The 19,404-nt window shown below is 35.6% G+C and overlaps 1 protein-coding gene across 1 annotated transcript in view; it reads left to right on the forward strand.

Moving 5' to 3' along the window:
* Positions 1-2,018: 2,018 nt before the first annotated feature.
* Positions 2,019-19,404, forward strand: part of p2rx1 (purinergic receptor P2X, ligand-gated ion channel, 1) — a 52,667-nt gene continuing 35,281 nt past the window's right edge. The window contains exons 1-3 of the mRNA XM_039756780.1: positions 2,019-2,204; positions 11,151-11,298; positions 17,842-17,910. Coding sequence (XP_039612714.1) covers positions 2,083-2,204; positions 11,151-11,298; positions 17,842-17,910 — 339 coding nt within the window. The 5' untranslated portion in view covers positions 2,019-2,082. The remainder of the gene's footprint in view (positions 2,205-11,150; positions 11,299-17,841; positions 17,911-19,404) is intronic.

Consider the following 19,404-nt stretch of genomic DNA (forward strand, 5'->3'; position numbering starts at 1 on the left):
ATGTTTCTCAGTAGGTATGTTGTTCTATTCTTTGAAAACTTTTTTTGTCTGTGAACATAGAGCTGATATGACTTGCCAAAAAACTCCAGTTTTGTCTTATCTATCCAAAGTACATTCTTGTAGAAGCATTATGACTTGTCAACTCACATTTTAACAAATTCTAGTCTGGCTTTTTTATGTTTTTCTTTTAATTGTGGAGTCCACATGGGTCTTCTTGCATTGAGCCCACTGTCACTCAAAAAGGAACGGATAGACCTTGACCTTGGAACTCAGCTTGTATCTTTTTGAAGTCATTGACTTTTGGTCTGCTAGTATCACTATCCTTCTGCCCATTCTAGGGTCGATGTTCCTCTTGTGGCTACGTCCAAGGAGGCTTGCTACAGTCCCATGGACCTTAAACTACTTAATAATATTTGCAGCTGTTGTCACAGGAATATCAAGCTGCTTAGAGATGGTCTTACATCCTTTGCCTTTAACATGCGTGTCTAGAATTTTCTTTCTGATCTCCACAGACAACTCTCACCTTTTCATTCTCTGGTCTATGTTCAGTGTGGGACACATGTTGATACCAAACAGCAGAGTGACTACTTCCCTCCATTTAAACAGGATGAATAACTTGATGGCATGATTGGAAGCGTGTTATACTAATTAAAGAAAACAGCTAGTTTGAAAAAATCACGCATTCAATTATTTATGATCTTTTCTAGTGGTACCATCAAATGTGCCCAGGCCATTTTAAAATAACTTTGTAGAATAAGTAATACTTTATTTCTTTTTACATATACTTTGCTTTACCTGATGACATATCAAAGACATGCAGGTATACATGAGACAACTGCTTTTCATTTAATCACTTTCCAGAAGGCATATAGCACTTTATTAATGTGTTAAAAGTGTACCAGCTCATTTCTCCATGTCTAGCATTCTAAATGTGCCTAAATCAAAAGCAACGTGATAATGAATGTGATAACTGTGCTACCTGGTTTTGCAGCAGCGGAGCACCCAACGAAATCAGGTATCAGGTCAGTCTTGCACTACATTTCTGAGCTGGTAGGTCTTCAGTGTGACATAGCCGGAAAGGAAGAGACAGCAACTTTTGGTATGCTCTCATATCTAAACCGGCCTGGTCCTTCAATACGGTACCCCATGGATCCATGTAGTTTAGTGGCAAACAGCTTTCCCAAGTTCTGTCTATGTTCCTATGCTCTACTCAAGGCTAGGCACAACCTCTGTTTTTAGACCTTGTACTGCTCTGTATTTCACCTATGTCTGTGGGCCAGGGTTAAATACGTGTCTGTCCACCTTGCAGCCCTTAGATTGTGGTGAATGTGTTTTAACCGTGGAGCAAAACAAGCAGGCAAGTTCTATTTATATTTACCAAACAAGCCAGACTGCAAAAGTCTTCTTTTAGTACTTTACAGTTTTTCTAGCTTATGCCATATTACTCGTATGCATTATTAGTAAAATAGCCTATGATCAAATGTAAAGGTATAAACATCAATCAAAAATCCATCTCCATATCACACAAATAAAGTGCTAGCATCCACATAATTTGGCAACATATATAGCCTTTATAAAGTGCCATTAAACATAATTTTGAGTGAGTGCTCATCTAGGCTGTTCCCATACCAACACTCTTAGTATGCAAATATACGGTCCTTGCTGTGGTCATACACCAGCAACTGTTGCATTGCACGTAAGGAAGTGCAACATTCTTAATACATGACTAAGATAAATAAGCAAATGTCTAAACAAATATCCATGTGATTGAAATTGTATCCAGTAGCCCCGGTATACAGAGGTATAATACATAAATTCAATAAATGAAAGTACCAGATGCTATTTCTTAAATATAAAGTTAAACATACAGCCTTAATTACTTTATGATGAGAGCCGACGACGTAGCCAGAGGGAGTGCGCAGCGCGCGCCTATTATCGTTACTTGGTTTTGTTTTGTAAACCCAAGTCCATAATGTGAAGCCCCGCCCAGCAGCAGTCCTTCAGTCACTTCTATCATTTAGCAGACAGAACTCGAACACGAAGAGTGAAAGATCGGCTGATTCTCAGCACAGGAGTGTACTCATGGGATGGTTTTCGGAATTCTTCTTTGAATATGAAACCCCCCGCATGGCTCTTCTCAAAGACCGTAAGATCGGGGTGGTTTGTCGGCTCATTCAGCTCGGGGTCCTGGTTTACATCATTGGGTGAGTGTTCGTATGGTAAGGGACTCGGGCGTCCTGCAAGCCGTATAACAGAGTGAGAATGTAAAAGGAATTCGTTCTTATGGACTCAAATGGCGCATATAGTTAAAACGGTAGGGGGTCCTTGAAAAAGTTTTTTTCTTTTAGTTTCGTTGATATAAAAACACAAAGGACACATGCATTTTCTTTTCTTGTATTTTTTTAACATTTTTTTCTTGCATTTGCGCGTCCCGTGGTAAAACATACTGTATACTGTACGTTGAAAATGCACATAAAAGATGAAAAAAGAATTGACTGGCAAACACAAAGATACATGTTAGGTGAGCATACCGGTAGGGCAGCAGTTCGTTTATTTTTTTATGGTACTGCTGAACACAAACCCTGCTGGATATGATTTGTTTGTTAATGTTTCATATTTTACTCTTTAATGTATTTAATGTGGGGAATGCGGCGTCCTTCCTGAAACGGGTAGCATCTTTTCACTCGTGGCCAACAGAATGTAACATTTGGTAGCTGATGTAGTACGCGGCAGGATAATGCACGGGTCAGCTTAATTTAATCGCAAACCCGCACCTATTCGGTTCAACAAACGTTCAACAATTCAAAGTCGGAGCAGAGGAGTTCATTAGGAAGGCAGTATCAAGGCTCAGAATATGATAAATTTGATTAAAAAACGAATGGAACAACAATAGTTACTGTAAGTCCCCCCTCAAAATTTTCTTCAGTGGTGATGTGCACTCAAGAAGTGATTTGTTGGGGGAACTTAACTGAGTTAATATAAAAATGTAAAGTTAGTAAATCGAGCAATTCAAACTCAGGTTATTGTGAATATCCTATAGCACTTGCCAAACAAGTGACTCAAATAACTCTCAAATGAATTAGGGTAACTCAGACAGATTTAATTTATAACTATTGCCTAAATATAAACTATTTTGTAAACCAGATTACTGAATGGTAACTAATATGTCGATTACACACTCTTGCATTATATAATAGTTTCCTATTAATTAAGCAAACTCAAAAAATAAATCTTTGTTTTCATACATTTTATTTTAACATTTTAATCAAACTGGCAAGTCATCTGATCACTAGCCACACCCACATATTTAATAATAATATTGCCAAGTAACCATTTAGGCCAAGGTAACTAATATATTTCACAATAATAAGAAAAGCCTGCCCATTGAATGTACAGGGTGCAATACATTAGCTGGAATATTCAAGATAACTTTGCACAGTCCTCTTTTTCCTCCACTGGTGAATATGGTGATGCTTTGTGGCACCCTAATGTGACTAGTGATTCTGTGTCAACAATGTTCATATTTGTTTTTTATAAATTAACCTAGTTATCATGATATCTAAACAAATAATGTCAATCGTGAAAGGAAAAGACACATAAAGCCTAGAAACAGGCTTATCTTCATTTCAATCAACTTAAAGTAGATGTGTGATGACACAATTTCCCAAAATTCATTTTTTACGTCTTAAAAACATGTTCATTTTGAGTAAAATCAACCTAAGGTAAGTAGGTAATGGTGATATACCTTAGAAATATTTCTGTGAGTTGTACTGTTATTAAAGCAATGAGATCCATTCATATCTTTTCTAAATAAATAATAGTTCCTAATGTGATAACCAAGAAATTTAAGTCGCTTGTATCAGAAATGAGTACAAAGTATTTAAATTTACTCATTTTTGAATAATATCAGTTTTACTTTAGCTGAGTAATAGTGGGGTACCCCCAGAATCATTTTTTGAGAGAAAGTGAATCTATCTTTTTGTACCCTGGTACCAAAAATAAATTAATGAGTGGATGCTATTACTTTTTTGATTAGATTCACTATTACACAAAGCAGGTGTGATTCACTTTTTTTACAAAGATGGAGACTAAATGTTCCGGATTGACTAATGAAAGATATAATCTGGATCATTGAATCAACAGACATTGTTTAACATTTGATCACAAAAACTCAGCAGCTTTTGAGGCCAATTTCATTTTCTACTAAAATGATTTTGCACATTTCAGAGAATACCCTGTATATTCCTTCATGATGTCACTCTGTCTATTTCAATAATTATTCCCACTTTCTAAATGTTTATTACTTGGTGCCTTAATAACACACCATGCTCAAACTCATTTAATCCAATTTAGGGAGGGCAGAGCATATCCTGGCAACATAGCAAGCAAGGCAGGAATAAAACCTAGGGTGAGACCAACTTGTGTGCAACACAAGGGCTGTTTAACCTAACACATATGTGTTTAAGATGAAAACTGAAGGATGTGAACAAAGCCCACACAGAGCAAAAACCCACTAACCAATGAGCCACTGTGCTCTTCTGTTTGCCTTTATGTGAAGGAAACCCTGTGGTCTTTGAGAGCTTATTCTCATTCATGTTCTCTTCTAATTCCTGCAGTTCTAAATGTATCGTGCCCTTTCTTTTTAGTGGCTTTGCTCCCTACATTGTAGGTTTATATGGTGATACAATAAGTAATACTGTAGGCTATCTGTTCTTTATTTCATTTTCTTTTCCTTTTTCATTTTATATTCAGATATTAAGGTTCCCTGTCTTTCTGCTTACCAGTGTATGTATTGTTTTATTATAAAATGAGTTGCACAAAGTGACAGGAATAAAATACAATATCAGTTGTAGAATGCGATCTGGTTGGGTCTAGCATTGCAGGAAGTTTCTGATGACTAAGGATAAGAGTCAGACTGTAAGATGCTCAATTAAGAACTGCACTGAGGATGGCTACTTGTGGATTAAGGTAGTTCAGTGAATGGATGGAGTGACAGAACATTAGTCTTTCAAATCATGTAAATGCAGACAGAAAGGCCTTTAGATTTATATACAGTATGTGATCATGTTTTTTATTGAATGTGTATTAAAAAAATAGATTTTCTTTTACTTGCTATTATTAGGTGCAGTGGCCCTGAAGAGCAATGTGCAAAAACAAATAAAATCATGAAAACACAATTTAGAAGACACAAAAACAAATCAAAATATGTACGCTTTATCAATTTGTTTTTGTGTACTGTATTCAACTTGTTTTAGCGTTTTATGATTTGTTTTTTATTTATGATTTAATTTGTTTTTGTGCATTGCACTTCAGGGCCACCATTATTAGGAGCTTTAAACCAGAGTGAATGAAGAACTTGAAACATACAATAATAATGTTTATTATCTATCAATATATACACATTTATACTGGGCATATTTGTTTTTGTAAGGTGTTTTATTCTTACTGCTTTCTGTTTGTAAATTTTAAGATGTGCACAGCCCACACTGATGACAGTATAATATGACAGTAAAATGCAATTAAGTTTAGGTTGATTGGCATCTCTTAACTTGCCCAGAATGAGCAACGGAGGTTCTGCTAATAAAACCTGTGATGGACAAGTGTCCTGTCCAGTTACGTTTCTGGCCTTATTTTTGAAAAGTTATTTCCTGCAGTGCTTTCATAGTGAATTATCCCCATGAACCTAGATGTAAACTTGGGTCCTATCTTTTTAATGTGATTGAAGGCAAAATCACTTTACTTTGCCAGTTCAACCAGAGCTCTGTTTGCCCAAATGAATATTTGGATCATTTACACCTAGTGATTTCTGTTGCCCCTCCATGACCTGACTTCTGTTGCCCCATGTTCAGAAAATGGTTGACTAGATAAAGTTCATTTATATCATGATACACAGGTGGGTGTGTTTGGGACATATAGCAGCCAAAACAGATTTAGCCTTCCTTTGGCACTATATAGGCCAGGAGGTTATGAAACTGGATGGATTGAATTGTTGATTGTGAGATTTTGAGCACTGACTGAATATTACCCAAGTTACCAGGACTATTTTACAATTGCATTTCCCTTTATATCCCTCCTCATGAGTGTGCATAAGCTTTAGATCAAAATAAATTTAATGTTTCAATAGTTGCTAGCTGTGTCATTGTGTTTGTAAAGTTGTGTCATCCTTCCTACAATACACCCAGATGTCACTTTTTAGTGATAAGCAAAAACTTAAAATGTCTAGAAAACACTGGCACATTTCAGAGAATCCTTTAGACACATTGTCTTGTTTCCATTACATTTCTTTCTGTGTTTATATCACTTTTAACTGTTAATGACTGATTTTTAATAGATAGCACAATGACTGCTTTTTCAATCCTCATTAGTACTGGGTCCAGAAGGCAGGCCAGTTGCTACCTGTGATAAGACTGCGTATTATTCTCATGTTTGCATGATTTTTCTCAAGGTACTCCAGCTTTCTTCTCACATCTCAAAATGTGTTTGCTAGTTTAACAATATTTAGTTGGCCAGAGGTGAGTGAATGTGGGTGTGTACGTATGTATGGACTAGCACTCTGTCCAGGGTTGGCTTGTGTTTTGTGGCCAGTGCTGGATAGGCTCCTAAAACATGATCTTGAAATGCAGAAATGAAAAAAATGATGAAGAACTTCTTAGAGTAATCATGTTTTCTGATGTTTACACCTGAAATTTAAAAGCAAGAGAAAAAAGCATGTAGCCCTGGAAGATTTACCCTCATGCATGTGCTAGGAGGGTATGAGGCTAGGAGTTCTTAAACAAGAAAATACAAGATGTCTTCTCTTTTTAGTAGCTTCATTCAATAGCTATTGTGCATGGAATTGTATATGATTGTAATTTAGTTTTGTTAGGTAATACCATCCATTAATACTATTAAAATATCCAAATTAAGTTAAGAGATTGTATCTTGTATTAAGTTTGGTACGCAAGTGTAATCAGTATCAGGAAGAAACCATTTATGGAATTAAAAGTAAGTAAATGCGAATATGTTTTAAGTTGAGGGCAGCTTTCTGGCTTAATAGCTACCCATGCTGCTTTAAAGTTCTAGAGATCCTGGTCCAGTTTCCTAGTTAGATAACTTTCTTTGTGGAGTTTTCATTCTTCTTATGTTGTGTGACTCTTCCTTTGGGTCTACTCCCACATCTCAAAGGTATGGGTATTACGGTAATTGGAAAGTCAAGTATGAGTGAGTGTGGTTTGAGCCTGTGCATGAGTGTGCCTGAGGATTAAATGGTGCCCTGTTTATGGCTGATTCTTAATGAATATGCAGAACTTAACGAATAAATATTTTTAAAAAGGTAATTTTCCATTGTAAAATATTCTTTACTTTCACTATAAGACAGTTTGAATTTGTATTAAATAAACCTTCACTGGTTAAATAATTCAATCAAATATTCCTTCAACCTTCCAAGCTGTAGCTTCCCGTATTCAGCTTACAGCTAATACTACTCAGGGAGTCAGAGGATGTGTCCTACTGTCATATTTTAAAGCCCAGCATACTTGTTGATTTTTGTGGTTGGATGGAGTGAAGCACCATGGGGGCAAGGCTATAAGTCAGATCTCCATGTAATAACTCTAGACTTTGTTGTCCATATCAACCTAGTCTTGCCTTTTGTCAGAACCTGTGGTGTTGTATATTAATTTGTATTCTGTACAAAAGTGAAATTCAGAACATTGGATGAGATCAGAACTGTGTACTGCAAAATGTAGCCTCAAAAACCATTACATTCAAAAATGATGGCTGTATTCCAATTTAGTCCTGTGCTGCCCAGTGTACTGGCACCCTGACACATGCTCTCAGAAATCCCTGACATGTGTTATACCTTAGCAAATCAGTGATGGAGGAAATTGGAGACACAAACAAGAGATAATAAAAAAGAAACAGAACTTCTCTATTAAGTACCAAAAAATAACATTTCAATGCTAATATACATACAACATAAACAAAAACAAGTGTAAGTGATGCTGAGCATTATTTATAGTAGCTCTAAAATGAAGGTGCAGAAAATTAAGAAAAAGAATCAGAAAGCTCTTCTTCCTTCTCCTTACCACAGGATAGAAATATAGAGGACAAAAAGAAAAGTAATCAAAAAGTGAGAAAAATACAAACACAAAAATACAGGAAAAACAGTGACTCTATTTACATGGAATGCTTCCAATTGTTTCTGCACCACACTTGATCTGCAGATACTAACTCCCACACACCAGACAGTCAAGAGGTGACTCCTGCTGCTTCTATTCCAGTTTTATATGCTGGGTACCTGTTCCCTGGCTAGTCTCTATTGAAGTTGGCCCGGCATACCCAATCATTACCACCTTATACACCTTTTCTTGAAGGTGGATGGCCATTATATCACACATGCATGAACATATCTGCCAGCAACCATATGTGCATGTACTTTCTTTTTCAGGTGATTCCCTTAATTTTTTTCTGGGGGAACGTAACTCTCTTATGACTCTGTCGGCATATATACAACTCATGTGGATAAAATGGACAGCCTTCCTTCAGCAGCTATGGAATAATGCAACAATGTTGGCACTTTGGCACTCGTGGTACGTGCCACCAGATATGCGTTCATGAACCAGCATGTCCGGCTGAATGTAATTCCTATTCAGTCATGGTTTTGTGTTGCTTCCCAGCCATTTCTTCCCAGAGCCTTTATATCACTACCTCACAAACACTATGTAAGTGAACCTTATATTATAAGTGGTAAAGTAAGTCTATAAATAGTTATAATGCATAACAAAATTAAACGTTCTTAAACCATCACAAGCCCTCTTAAAAATAACTTCTAAAGAAGAAGCTCTCCATACAGGTAGACAGAGAGAGATCAGATGTGTATGTGAGGAGAAAAATCTGAGGAGCATGCAGATATATAAAGTTTAAAATAGAAGGTAAGGAGCTATGGGATGTTAGGCCAAATGAAGAATCAAATCAGGTATAAATGCATGAGCTAAACTAGCAACAAGGGTGTGGGCAGACTGAGTCAGATAGTATAGCATCAGCACAGTGTGCACGTGCATTACAGATAGTGAACAACTTGTGTCAGAGTGATTGTGGAACTGATACCAGATTAGTAGTATTAAGGTCTTTTGAATTGATAACTGAACAAGATTAAAGAGTAAACCAAAAATAACACATAGTATGGTTGATAGTGGAAGAAAGAAGAAATCACAATGAAAGGATCAAATGTTTTACAGAAAAACAGACACAAGAACTTTCAAATTGGAGGACATATACAGACAGAAATAGAAGAGAAAAATGCAAGGTTTTGTAATATAAGGCATGCAATGTACATAGACCTGTGATACGTGCAATAGCCCACAAACTGTATACCATGGCTGGTCCAGGGTAGGACTTTACGGGGTGGATTTATTATTCTGAATTGAGTAAAATATTATAAAATATCACAAAATAAACATACAGTAGGGCATAATGAGGCTCAGAAACCAAATATTAGATCAGCCACACTGTGTTGATTTATGGCCATTTTAGAAAAGACACTTTGAACACCTAGTGACAGAGAGAAGAACTTATAATGAAAGGTGTAATGAAAGGTCCGAGTGATTTGGAAATAAATCAGACGCCAGAGCTTCAAAGTTGAAAGAAAGTTAGGGTTGGGGCACATGTTATTTAAACTTAAACTTGTGAGACAATTTTACATTTTCACTTCTTAAATTCTTGTTTAATCAAGACATGTGAATTTTAAGGGTATGGTTTTATTTACATTTAAAACCAAGGTTCATTTACTTTTGCATATTAGTTTATTAAAGGAAAGATATGTATTATTTAGCCTAAGATTAAGGGAAAGTTGTAAGTGTATTTAACAAAAAACTTGTTAAAACAAGTACAGCTAATACTGATTACTAAATACAGAACTAGTACATATATAAATCCAGAACTGATATAACACATAAAGCAAGGTAGGAAACAATTAAACATAAATGAAAACCAACAATATTTGCCCATTAATTAACTAATGAACTCTGGCTAGTTGACAGTCAGAAACAAAGTCACAGCCCTGGAGACCTTGGCCAACTGGCCCCCTACCTCCTCTTGGGTTTTCTATAATGGAGTCTATGCTGCCCATCCACTCTGATAAGAGAATTTTTCCATCCAATAATTCCAGCACTCCTTTATTCAAGATGACTTTTCCATACGCAGGAAAGCAGCCTGGTAGTAGGAGCAGTGGCATCAAGTGCCACATCCAGATAGCAAGAACAAAACAAAAACATTAACAGAAAAAAAGTTGACCATGATTTCAGTTTTTGGATGAATACTGTCATTTGTCATCTGCTGAAATCCGAATTCCACATGCAGGAAACTAAAAGAAAATCTAAGAAAATGGATGTTTTTCTGAGTATGTAGTGTAAGGGAGGGTATACCAAAACTAAATAGGTTTTGCCTTCACACTAAAAAAAGCATGAAATCATTCAGTATTAAACCAAATCATGGCTATTACATCATGAAATCAAAGAAAAATTGTAAGTTTGGATGACCAATGCCCTCAATTATTTACATCTGTAGAGTTGAAGTTTGATTGGATATATTTTTTCCTGCTGCATAAAAATATAGTTTTGATTATCCCTTGGTTGAGTACTATGGTGGAGATAAAGGTATTAAACTAAAGAAATACACATATGATCGTACAGCTTTTTAAACAAATGAACTATATGTGCAAAGAAAGTGCTTTGTGTATTAAAATACATCTGTGTTTTAATTTTTTTTTTGTGTTCTGTGTTTTGGCCTGATATCCTCATCCAAGCTTTGTTCCTTCCGTTTATCAGATACTGCTATGGTAGCTCCTGACTTCTTGCATTCCTAAACTGGATAAAACAGTTGCCTAATCATTTACAAACTGACAGTAATGTATTGTAGAACACCTTACAGTCAGCCTAACAGTATGTGTTTGAACTTAACATAACTTAGCACAGAGAAAAACTTGCACAAATATGCATAAAAATGAAAATGCTACATGGAATGCACCCTAGCTAAAAATAAAACCAAACCGGCTATATGATGGTGAAATCAAAAGATTTTAAAGGACTGCTTACTGTTTTCTGGTGGACACTGTTTATTGATATTATATTTAATAAATGGGATGCTGAAAGAATGGTCCTTTCTTTTCTCTACAGATGGGTATTCATATATGAGAAGGGATATCAGTCTGAAGATGGCATCATCAGCTCAGTCTCCGTCAAGGTTAAAGGTGTAACATCTACTAATGACAGTGACCATGGTTTCAGAGTCTGGGATGTTGCTGATTATGTTTTTCCTGAACAGGTAAGGCTTTTCTTACCTCTTCAGTTAGGCAAGACTTGAATCTACAAAAATAAACAAAATCAAATACTGTGGTGAGCTACTGGTGGTCAGCCACAAATCCACAAAGTCTGGCTCAGAAGTGGCAAGACAATAGCCAGTAAGAGTAGGAGTAGGCTCTACTAGGCAGCCGTACAGAGATGTGTCTGAATACTGCAAGTGGAGAGCTTCCAGTTGATGTCGCAGATCTACGTATCTATCAACCCCCACCTTTTCTGTGCATTATCTCCACTATGCTTCACCTGTCCACAGTGCAAATCCCATTCTTGTCACTAGGTGAATTGCTGCAGACTCAAAACACGAAGCCTTTCAATTTTAACATTTGTTCTGTGGTAAACTGCTGCTGGTCTCCTTAAACAGTGTGAGCTAATAGAAAAGCTCTATTATTCAGAGACTGTAACTGAACTCTGTGAGTGAAGCCTTTCCTGGTGATCTCATCAGATCTCTCTCTGTTAGCCCCAGAGAGATAACTAGGAAGTGCTCCACTTACAGCCTGGCCTTGTGCTTAAAGATAAGGGAGTTACTCCTTTAGTTCAAATCTCTGACAAGAAAGCTGATTTAAAGGGCAGTCAGAATTTAGAGGTCACAGGTTCATGGTTAGCTCTTGGCAGTTACCACAGTATAAATCTGCAGACCGAGAACGCTTGTGGTGTGTGTGTGAACCCTTAGCAAAGAAATGACCATATTCCCCCAAAGGTTAGGAGCTGAGAAAAGATGTTTTCAATAGAAAGTAGTACAGTAAGAGGGCACCTGCTTTGATGATTGGCACAAATGTAGCTCAGGTCTGAAGAAAACTGTATGATCTGCTTGTGAAGTTAGTAAGTCTCTTTTCTTAAAGCAGCAGCCCACATGTATGCGTGGAACACTATAAAGCAGCAATATTAAAGCACAAATAAATGTCCATTGTAAAAATGTGTTCTTTATAATTAATTGAAATTATACAACATGAAACAGATTATATTGTCCTGTATAAACGAAAATATTTTGGTATGTATTGCTTTGTCACGTTTTCCTCAAATAAATATTTTTATTAAAAATTTTGCTTCTGATATTGTTTCTGTAAAGTTTTAAAAATACACTATAAAAATTACATACTTTTTTATGTTTATGGTCTATCTATCTGTCTATCTATAGAACTTCCTTTTTGGATTTAATTTGCCTTTTGTGACACTGATCAAAAGAAAAAAATCATTAATGTCAAAGTTAAAAAGATCTGTCAAAAAATCATCTAAATTAATTACAAATATTCAAGTCAGCATTTACTGGATGTACCTTTGGCAGCCATGACAGTTTCTGCTAGCTTTGCCCATCTGGACACTGCAATTTAGATTTTTCCTCAGTGTTCTTTGCAAAACTGCTCAGGCTGTGTCAGGTTGCGTGCAGATTATGAGTGAACAGCCTTTTTAAGTCCAGCCACAAATTCTCAATAGCTTTGTTTAAGGTTATGAGTACTTTTTACTTGTTTTAGTATTGCATAACAAATATTTTTGCAATATCCGTTAAATCGCACACAAAACCAATTCTTCTTTCTTATGACAACAGAAATAGGCTGTGAGCAATTTTACATTATTTGTGTAAGAGCAGCAGTAACATGACTGCTGACATGTTGATACAAAATTCTGCTGCCATGTTTAACTTAGCCCAGTTTTTCCCAACCTTTAAGTATTTGAGACCCGAGTTTTCATAACAGTTTTAATTGTATCCCCCTAACTTTTTTTGAAACCCTAATAAAATGTATTCCTATATTTTTTGTTGCCGATACACCGCTACGTTTTATTATACCTACTTAACTTTTATCGACATTTATCTAACTCTATATTTATTTTTCTAGTATCAGAATGTAGTTTAAGTTAATTTATTTTGGTTTCAGTAGATGTATTTTTCATATTTTTGATTCGTGCATTCTTTTTTTCACATCTTCGCAACCCCTTTTTTGTTACTTCGGGGGGCGCGCCCCACAGGTTGAGAATCCGCCGAATTAGCCTGTAGGGTCATTTTACTTTTCACAATGTTATAGTAAAACATTGTACTGTGGCATATAACAAACTAAGAGTGTTTGCTACATATATATTTACATTTTATGTGTATTCAAATATTTTTTAAAATGTGGATATTCAAACAGGAACTGAATATTTAATATATTTTCAGACACTGTTACATTACCTCAGATGCAGTATGCAACATTGCAGTATTTTCTGAGTTTTCAGAAGCTATCAGTTTATATTATAGGATATATAGGTTTTACGCCTTTTTCATCAAAGAAACCACAATCTTTTAGTCCATTGAGAAGAAGAGCAACAATAACAACATTTATTTCTATAGTATATTTTAATGCTCAGGTTGTAGCTCAAATTGCTTTACAAGATATGAAAGAAACAGTTACAAGAAATGAAAAACAAATTATAATTAGATTGAAAAGTAGAGTCCTCAAATATAGTATCAAAGTAGCCTTTTTTTATCAAATGAAGAGAAAAGTGTGTGGATTGTATCCATCATCTGTTTCAATTAGAAGAAGTGGCTAGCTAACTCTTTACCCTCCAGCTGACAGCAGCACTAAATGTATACTTTATGAGAAGGTGAATGTTGGGAATCATTGAACACAAACTGATGTAATTAAAGAGACAGTTAAGAATACCAGACTTTATACAATGTGTGTCTGTCTACATTTCGAGTTCAGAGAGACTACAAGAACTATTTAAAGGAAATCACAGGGCAAATACGTATTTTTCCAAAAGTTGTAGTTTTGTCATGCATGTTGAAGGTGTTTGTTTGTCTCTACCTGCATAGGCAAAGCTTGCCTCTGCATGAAGGGTAAACCTGGAATGAGATGCAAAGATGAGAAAGAAAAAGTTAACAAGTTCTCTAAATAAGGAAGAGAATGTGGAACATCACAGGTTTATTTTTTTCGCAAAGGTCAATTCATCATCATAACCATTGGTAGTGTATAATTTCAATGGACTGTGATGTTTGCTGATTGTGATCTGTAGCGAGAGTAAGGTGCAGGTTGAGGAGATCCTGGAGAGGTGGAGATATGCTCTAGAGAGGAGAGGATTGAAGGTCAGTAGGAGCTGGAGGTGGCAGAGTTAAAGATGTTAAGATTTGCATTGGGTGTGACGAGGATGGACAGGATTAGAAATGAGGACATTAGAGGGTCAGCTCAGGTTGGAAGGTTGGGAGACAAAAGCAGAGAGGGGAGATTGCTTTGGTTTGGACATGTGGAGAGGAGAGATGCTGGGTATATTGGGAAAAGGATGTTAACAATAGAGCTGCCAGGAAAGAGGAAAAGAGGAAGGCCTAAGAGAAGGTTTATGGATGTGGTGAGAGAGGACATGCAAGAGGTGGGTTTAACAGAGCAAGATGCAGAAGACAGGACAATATGGAAGAAGATGATCGGCTGTGGCAACCCCTAATGGGAGCAGCTGAAAGAAAAAGAAGTGAAGATGACAGCCCTACTTCAGACATAAATGTACATCATCCAGAGTTACTTTAGGGTGATATATGGATTTGTGTGTTACTTACCATAGATGAATATTTCCAGACTTTCTGTGAAGACTATTGAGAAACATGGAATCAATTCCACAAACAAGAAACAAGGTTTGGATGAATTGACTCAATGCATTTTTAATTGGTTGTAAGAGGCTATTTACAAGCCTTTTGAGTTATGTTTAAGGCATTAACGTAAGTTAAATAATTTTAAAAAATAGTAAAATAGTACTGAATCAAATTGCAATATTTAATACTGTATTTTACTCAGAGATATTAACACATCGTGATCTATGTATCATGATAATATTTCTTTCTAGTACTATATATTTTCACCCTCTATTCAGAGGAAATCTGCTGGCTCAGTCTCAAATCCAAGTAACTGTCCTGATTGAAAATCATATATTACACCACATTTTAGAATTACATCTTTATTTACTGTAATTATATACTTCTCTTAGAATATACAGAATATGTTTGTAACATCCACGCCCTTTGTGACAGACATAACATGAAATACAAATAATAAATGCTAAATGTAAATTCTAAAGAGGACATGATCGAGATTTCTGTGAAAAGTGTGTCCCACAAATGCACTGCAGTCCATTTCTTACGCTTTCTACCCAATCCTTTCTAGGCTTGGTGTGACTTAATCATGTCATCTTTGTAATTTTATTTGTCCCTTGTACACTTTGTGAACATTAGAGAGGCATGCTGGGTTCAAAGAAAGGTTAATTTATTTCTTAATGTACCTTTGTTAGGCTTCTTTGTATACAGCATAGTACAACACAAAACAATACAATCTTTTCTTTTCTTCCTTTTTCCATCCTTCCTTTTTTCTCTGCTCCTCTCCAGGCAAGCTTCTTCTGTCTCCACTACCGACTCTGACTCCCCGAGTGAGGCTGAGAAACTAAGCCATACCCTGAAGTACTTCCAGGGTAACGATATGCCCGGCTGGAAGCACATCCAGGTTAGGCAGAACATCACAGAAACAGGGAAGCCTGTACCCAGTAGGTCTTTTTAGCGACACCCAAGGATCCAAATAGGGATGCCCATCAGAGCTCCAGTTCTCCAAGTCTTCCTCTGTCCTTCAACTATGGTCTTGTGTCAGGGAAAGGTGCCCCTGACCAACCTGGCTGGGATGCATGTCCCTTCACATCCTCTTTTACAACCTCCATAACCTGAAATGTCTGTAAAGGAAGTCACATGTATGAATTCTCCAATATTAAAAAAGTATTTTTTAGAAAAGTGTAAGATTTTCTGATAAATATTGCTTTACCTTGGGATAGAGTTCAGGCAGTATTTGAAGATAAAATGGGCTTAGGTAATAACTTCCTCTTGAGGTTTACAACACCTTTTTATTGTTATAGCTTAGATATTACATTATTTTATGATATGAATATTTACAGAATGGGGCAAATAAAGGAAAGTTCTTCTGTGTTGTAAGACTGTATTTTGAAATGGCAAATTGCTGCAGGTTCTTAAAGACCTTTTATCTACACTTTGCTTATTCTGTTTGTATGGCAACCTGCAAGCATAACAGTTGTATACCTAGCAACAGATATACAAAGCATTTATTTTTTCTTAATTCAGTGAGAATGGCCCCACACAAAGGAAAGGGAAGGTGAACGACAAGCACAAACCGTAATTAACTTGAAACCAAATCGCACTTAAAAAAATGCCTGAAAGTTGTCCTGTACAGCATTTCTTGTCCATTCCATGTATTGTGCTCATAAATGGAACTGAAGCAGGAAAACAGTGTAAAATTCCTCTTAATTCTGAGAATTTTGGAAGTAAAGCATCAATAATATTTACTGCTTGCAGTTGTAAGTCTGTAGTATAGATGTATCAAAAGTAGCTGAATCGTTTCCTTCACCCTTAATGTGTAAAGTGTTTAATTGATGAAGATTGCTTGATTTTCCAACCTTTATGTTCCAAATATAAACTTCAACTACTTTAAGTATGCACAAGTTAAAAACTTTGTTTAAAGAAACCTGCCCAGCATTCTTATCTTTCATGAAATCCTATAGTTAAAAATATACCATAAAGTGACAATTAAGATATAGGTAGCTTATTCAGACTTTACAAGCATATCTAGAAGAGTGCAGCCATAAATGATCTCCTGAAAGGCAACACTTGGACTAAGACTTTTCACTTAGAATCTTGAATGGAAATCACGCAGTCTTAATGAATTTGTGAAAAGCCTGGTGTAATTCAGTTAAAAATTGTATATTGCACTACCTCTCTTGACTAGATATAATCCAGAATATAAAATGGACCTGGCCTGAACTGTAATGTTATGAAGTACTTGCCTTGCAAGTCCAATTGCTTTAGAAATGCTGTATACTCAGATCATATCGGGATTGATTCATTTGCAGGACAGATTTTGATTTACATTTATAGGTTTGGGTTTAATAAAGCAGTAAGAGAAACCAGACATACATTAATTAAGCTTTTTGATGCCTCACCAGTTAGTAGAGACTAATGTATATTGGCTTGTATTTTTGCACTGCTGGGTAGTGGATGAGGTGTGAGATTTGATTTGTTATAGAACATACATGTGTGGAAGTAACATAGATTAAGTTCTGATTCATTCCTCATCTAATTTACCATTAGATGCTGTTTTCCTTCCATGTACATTTTCCTCTAGAGCCAGGTAGCTGCTCCTACATCTTGAGTATGTCACACCTTGTAATGGTCGAAGTAGATTCAGAGAGTAGATGGCTAGAAGCAGTTGCTATATTTACAGTGTCTGTCTAGAGGATTTCCAGCTTTTATGCATATTTTTATCTTGATGATACACATTTCTTACTCAAGTAAAGCTTCAGTAAATCTTGAACTACTTTGCTGTTTATTAGAAGCCTCTAGGAAATTAATTAGCATTACATTTGTTGTAGATAATTTAATGAAGAGTGTGAGTAAAAAGAATGTTGTAAAATTTTGTTTTGTTCTGTGTAAAAATTATAATTAGCTTATATGTATTAGTATCTAATAAATTAAAACAAACTTTTTTATATATTCAAGGGAGATGACTCCTTTTTGGTGATGACAAACTTTATCTCAACTAGGCAACAACAAGGCCATTGTCCTGAGGTACAGTAGACTTTGATTTGCTCTTATACATATTATTATTTATATATATTTTCAGCTTTTCCAGTTTGCAAATATTGGAGTTTCTTTCAGATTTTCTTTATATTGATATCAAAGTCTACTATATATAAAATCTGTGTCCATGTTTATTGTAAAAGTTGAATTTGTTATTGAAGTCATTCACAAAGCCATTATTATTATTGATTGGAGGAATAACATCTAACATCTAAATGTTAGTAACATATTGGTCAGATTGCTTTTAGTAACATTTCTCAGTTTTAGTTGTATGATGGCTAGCATGTTTTCCCTGTCTGCTGGTGTAATTAGACAAGATCTTATCATTCATTCTTTGTTCAGTAAACAGGTTTTTGGTCTGTGTGTTTTTTTCTACTGTTGGTTTCCTATTCTTACTTTTCTTTTAATCTTTACAACACTAATTATACTTTGTATTTGATTTTGTAACTTTGTTGCCTATATTTCTTGACCATTTTTTCACCTGCTCCTTTTCTTTTGCTGTTTTTACTGATTGTGTTTCTTTCTTCTTCACATGTCAGTCCCATTAGTATGAAGCACACTTTAATGATTTTCCCAACTGCACATACCAACTTGGTTACTACCAACTTATGACAGGTCAAATTTATACAGTGCATAAAACTGGCATATGAGAACAGCACTGTGTTTTAGTTTAATAACTGTTTCACTAACTCCTTAACCATCCCAATGGAAACCGAATATTTGATGTGACTAGCTGCCTTAAACTGATTTCATGTTTTTCCAACGCAGAAATACTTCAATGAAAGTCTTAAGTGAGTCAAATACAATGTATAAATGAAATAAATGAAAGTTAAATAAATGCATGATTATATTAGCTGAAATCAATTAGATTAGTATATTAGATAAGTATATATGCATGTCCTTTAACATTTGATTGTTAAAACATACTACATTATTCCAGAATTGTTGTGTCTGTTTATCAACAAAGTAGACGGATTTTACTGAAGGATAAAGATTTATGTAATGAGACATTGCCATTCATATAAATAAAAACACTTTATTTGACTATAGAAACAGTTCAAGATCTGTTGACCTGTGCTCTTACGTAAAGTAGGAAATCCCTATTATTGTGTCTTCACAAGCTCATATGTTACTAATAGCAGGCACCTCAATATAAACATTTCTCAGATTGCTGCCATTTGCATGGTCATCTTTTCCTTTATGTTATTAGTCCAGGATAAATTTCAGATAGTATTCCTCTTTAGTCTCTTTTGTCTGTTGCTTGTCTGTTCACTTTGGTTTTTCCACTTCTGGTGAATCTTGTATTTATATTTCAGTCTGTTTCAATGATCTGCTACACAAGGTACTGATCTATAGAGGCTTCACTACTTCAAACTTAAGGGAACACTGATTTTATCGTTAGCATTAGATTATCATTTCAAACGTCTACCCATTTTGAAACTTGCTTAATGCACCTCCTTTGGCAGGGGGAGCTTGGGGGGA

Source organism: Polypterus senegalus, chromosome 6, assembly GCF_016835505.1.
Source record: "Polypterus senegalus isolate Bchr_013 chromosome 6, ASM1683550v1, whole genome shotgun sequence".
NCBI classification, from domain to species: Eukaryota; Metazoa; Chordata; class Cladistia; order Polypteriformes; family Polypteridae; genus Polypterus; species Polypterus senegalus.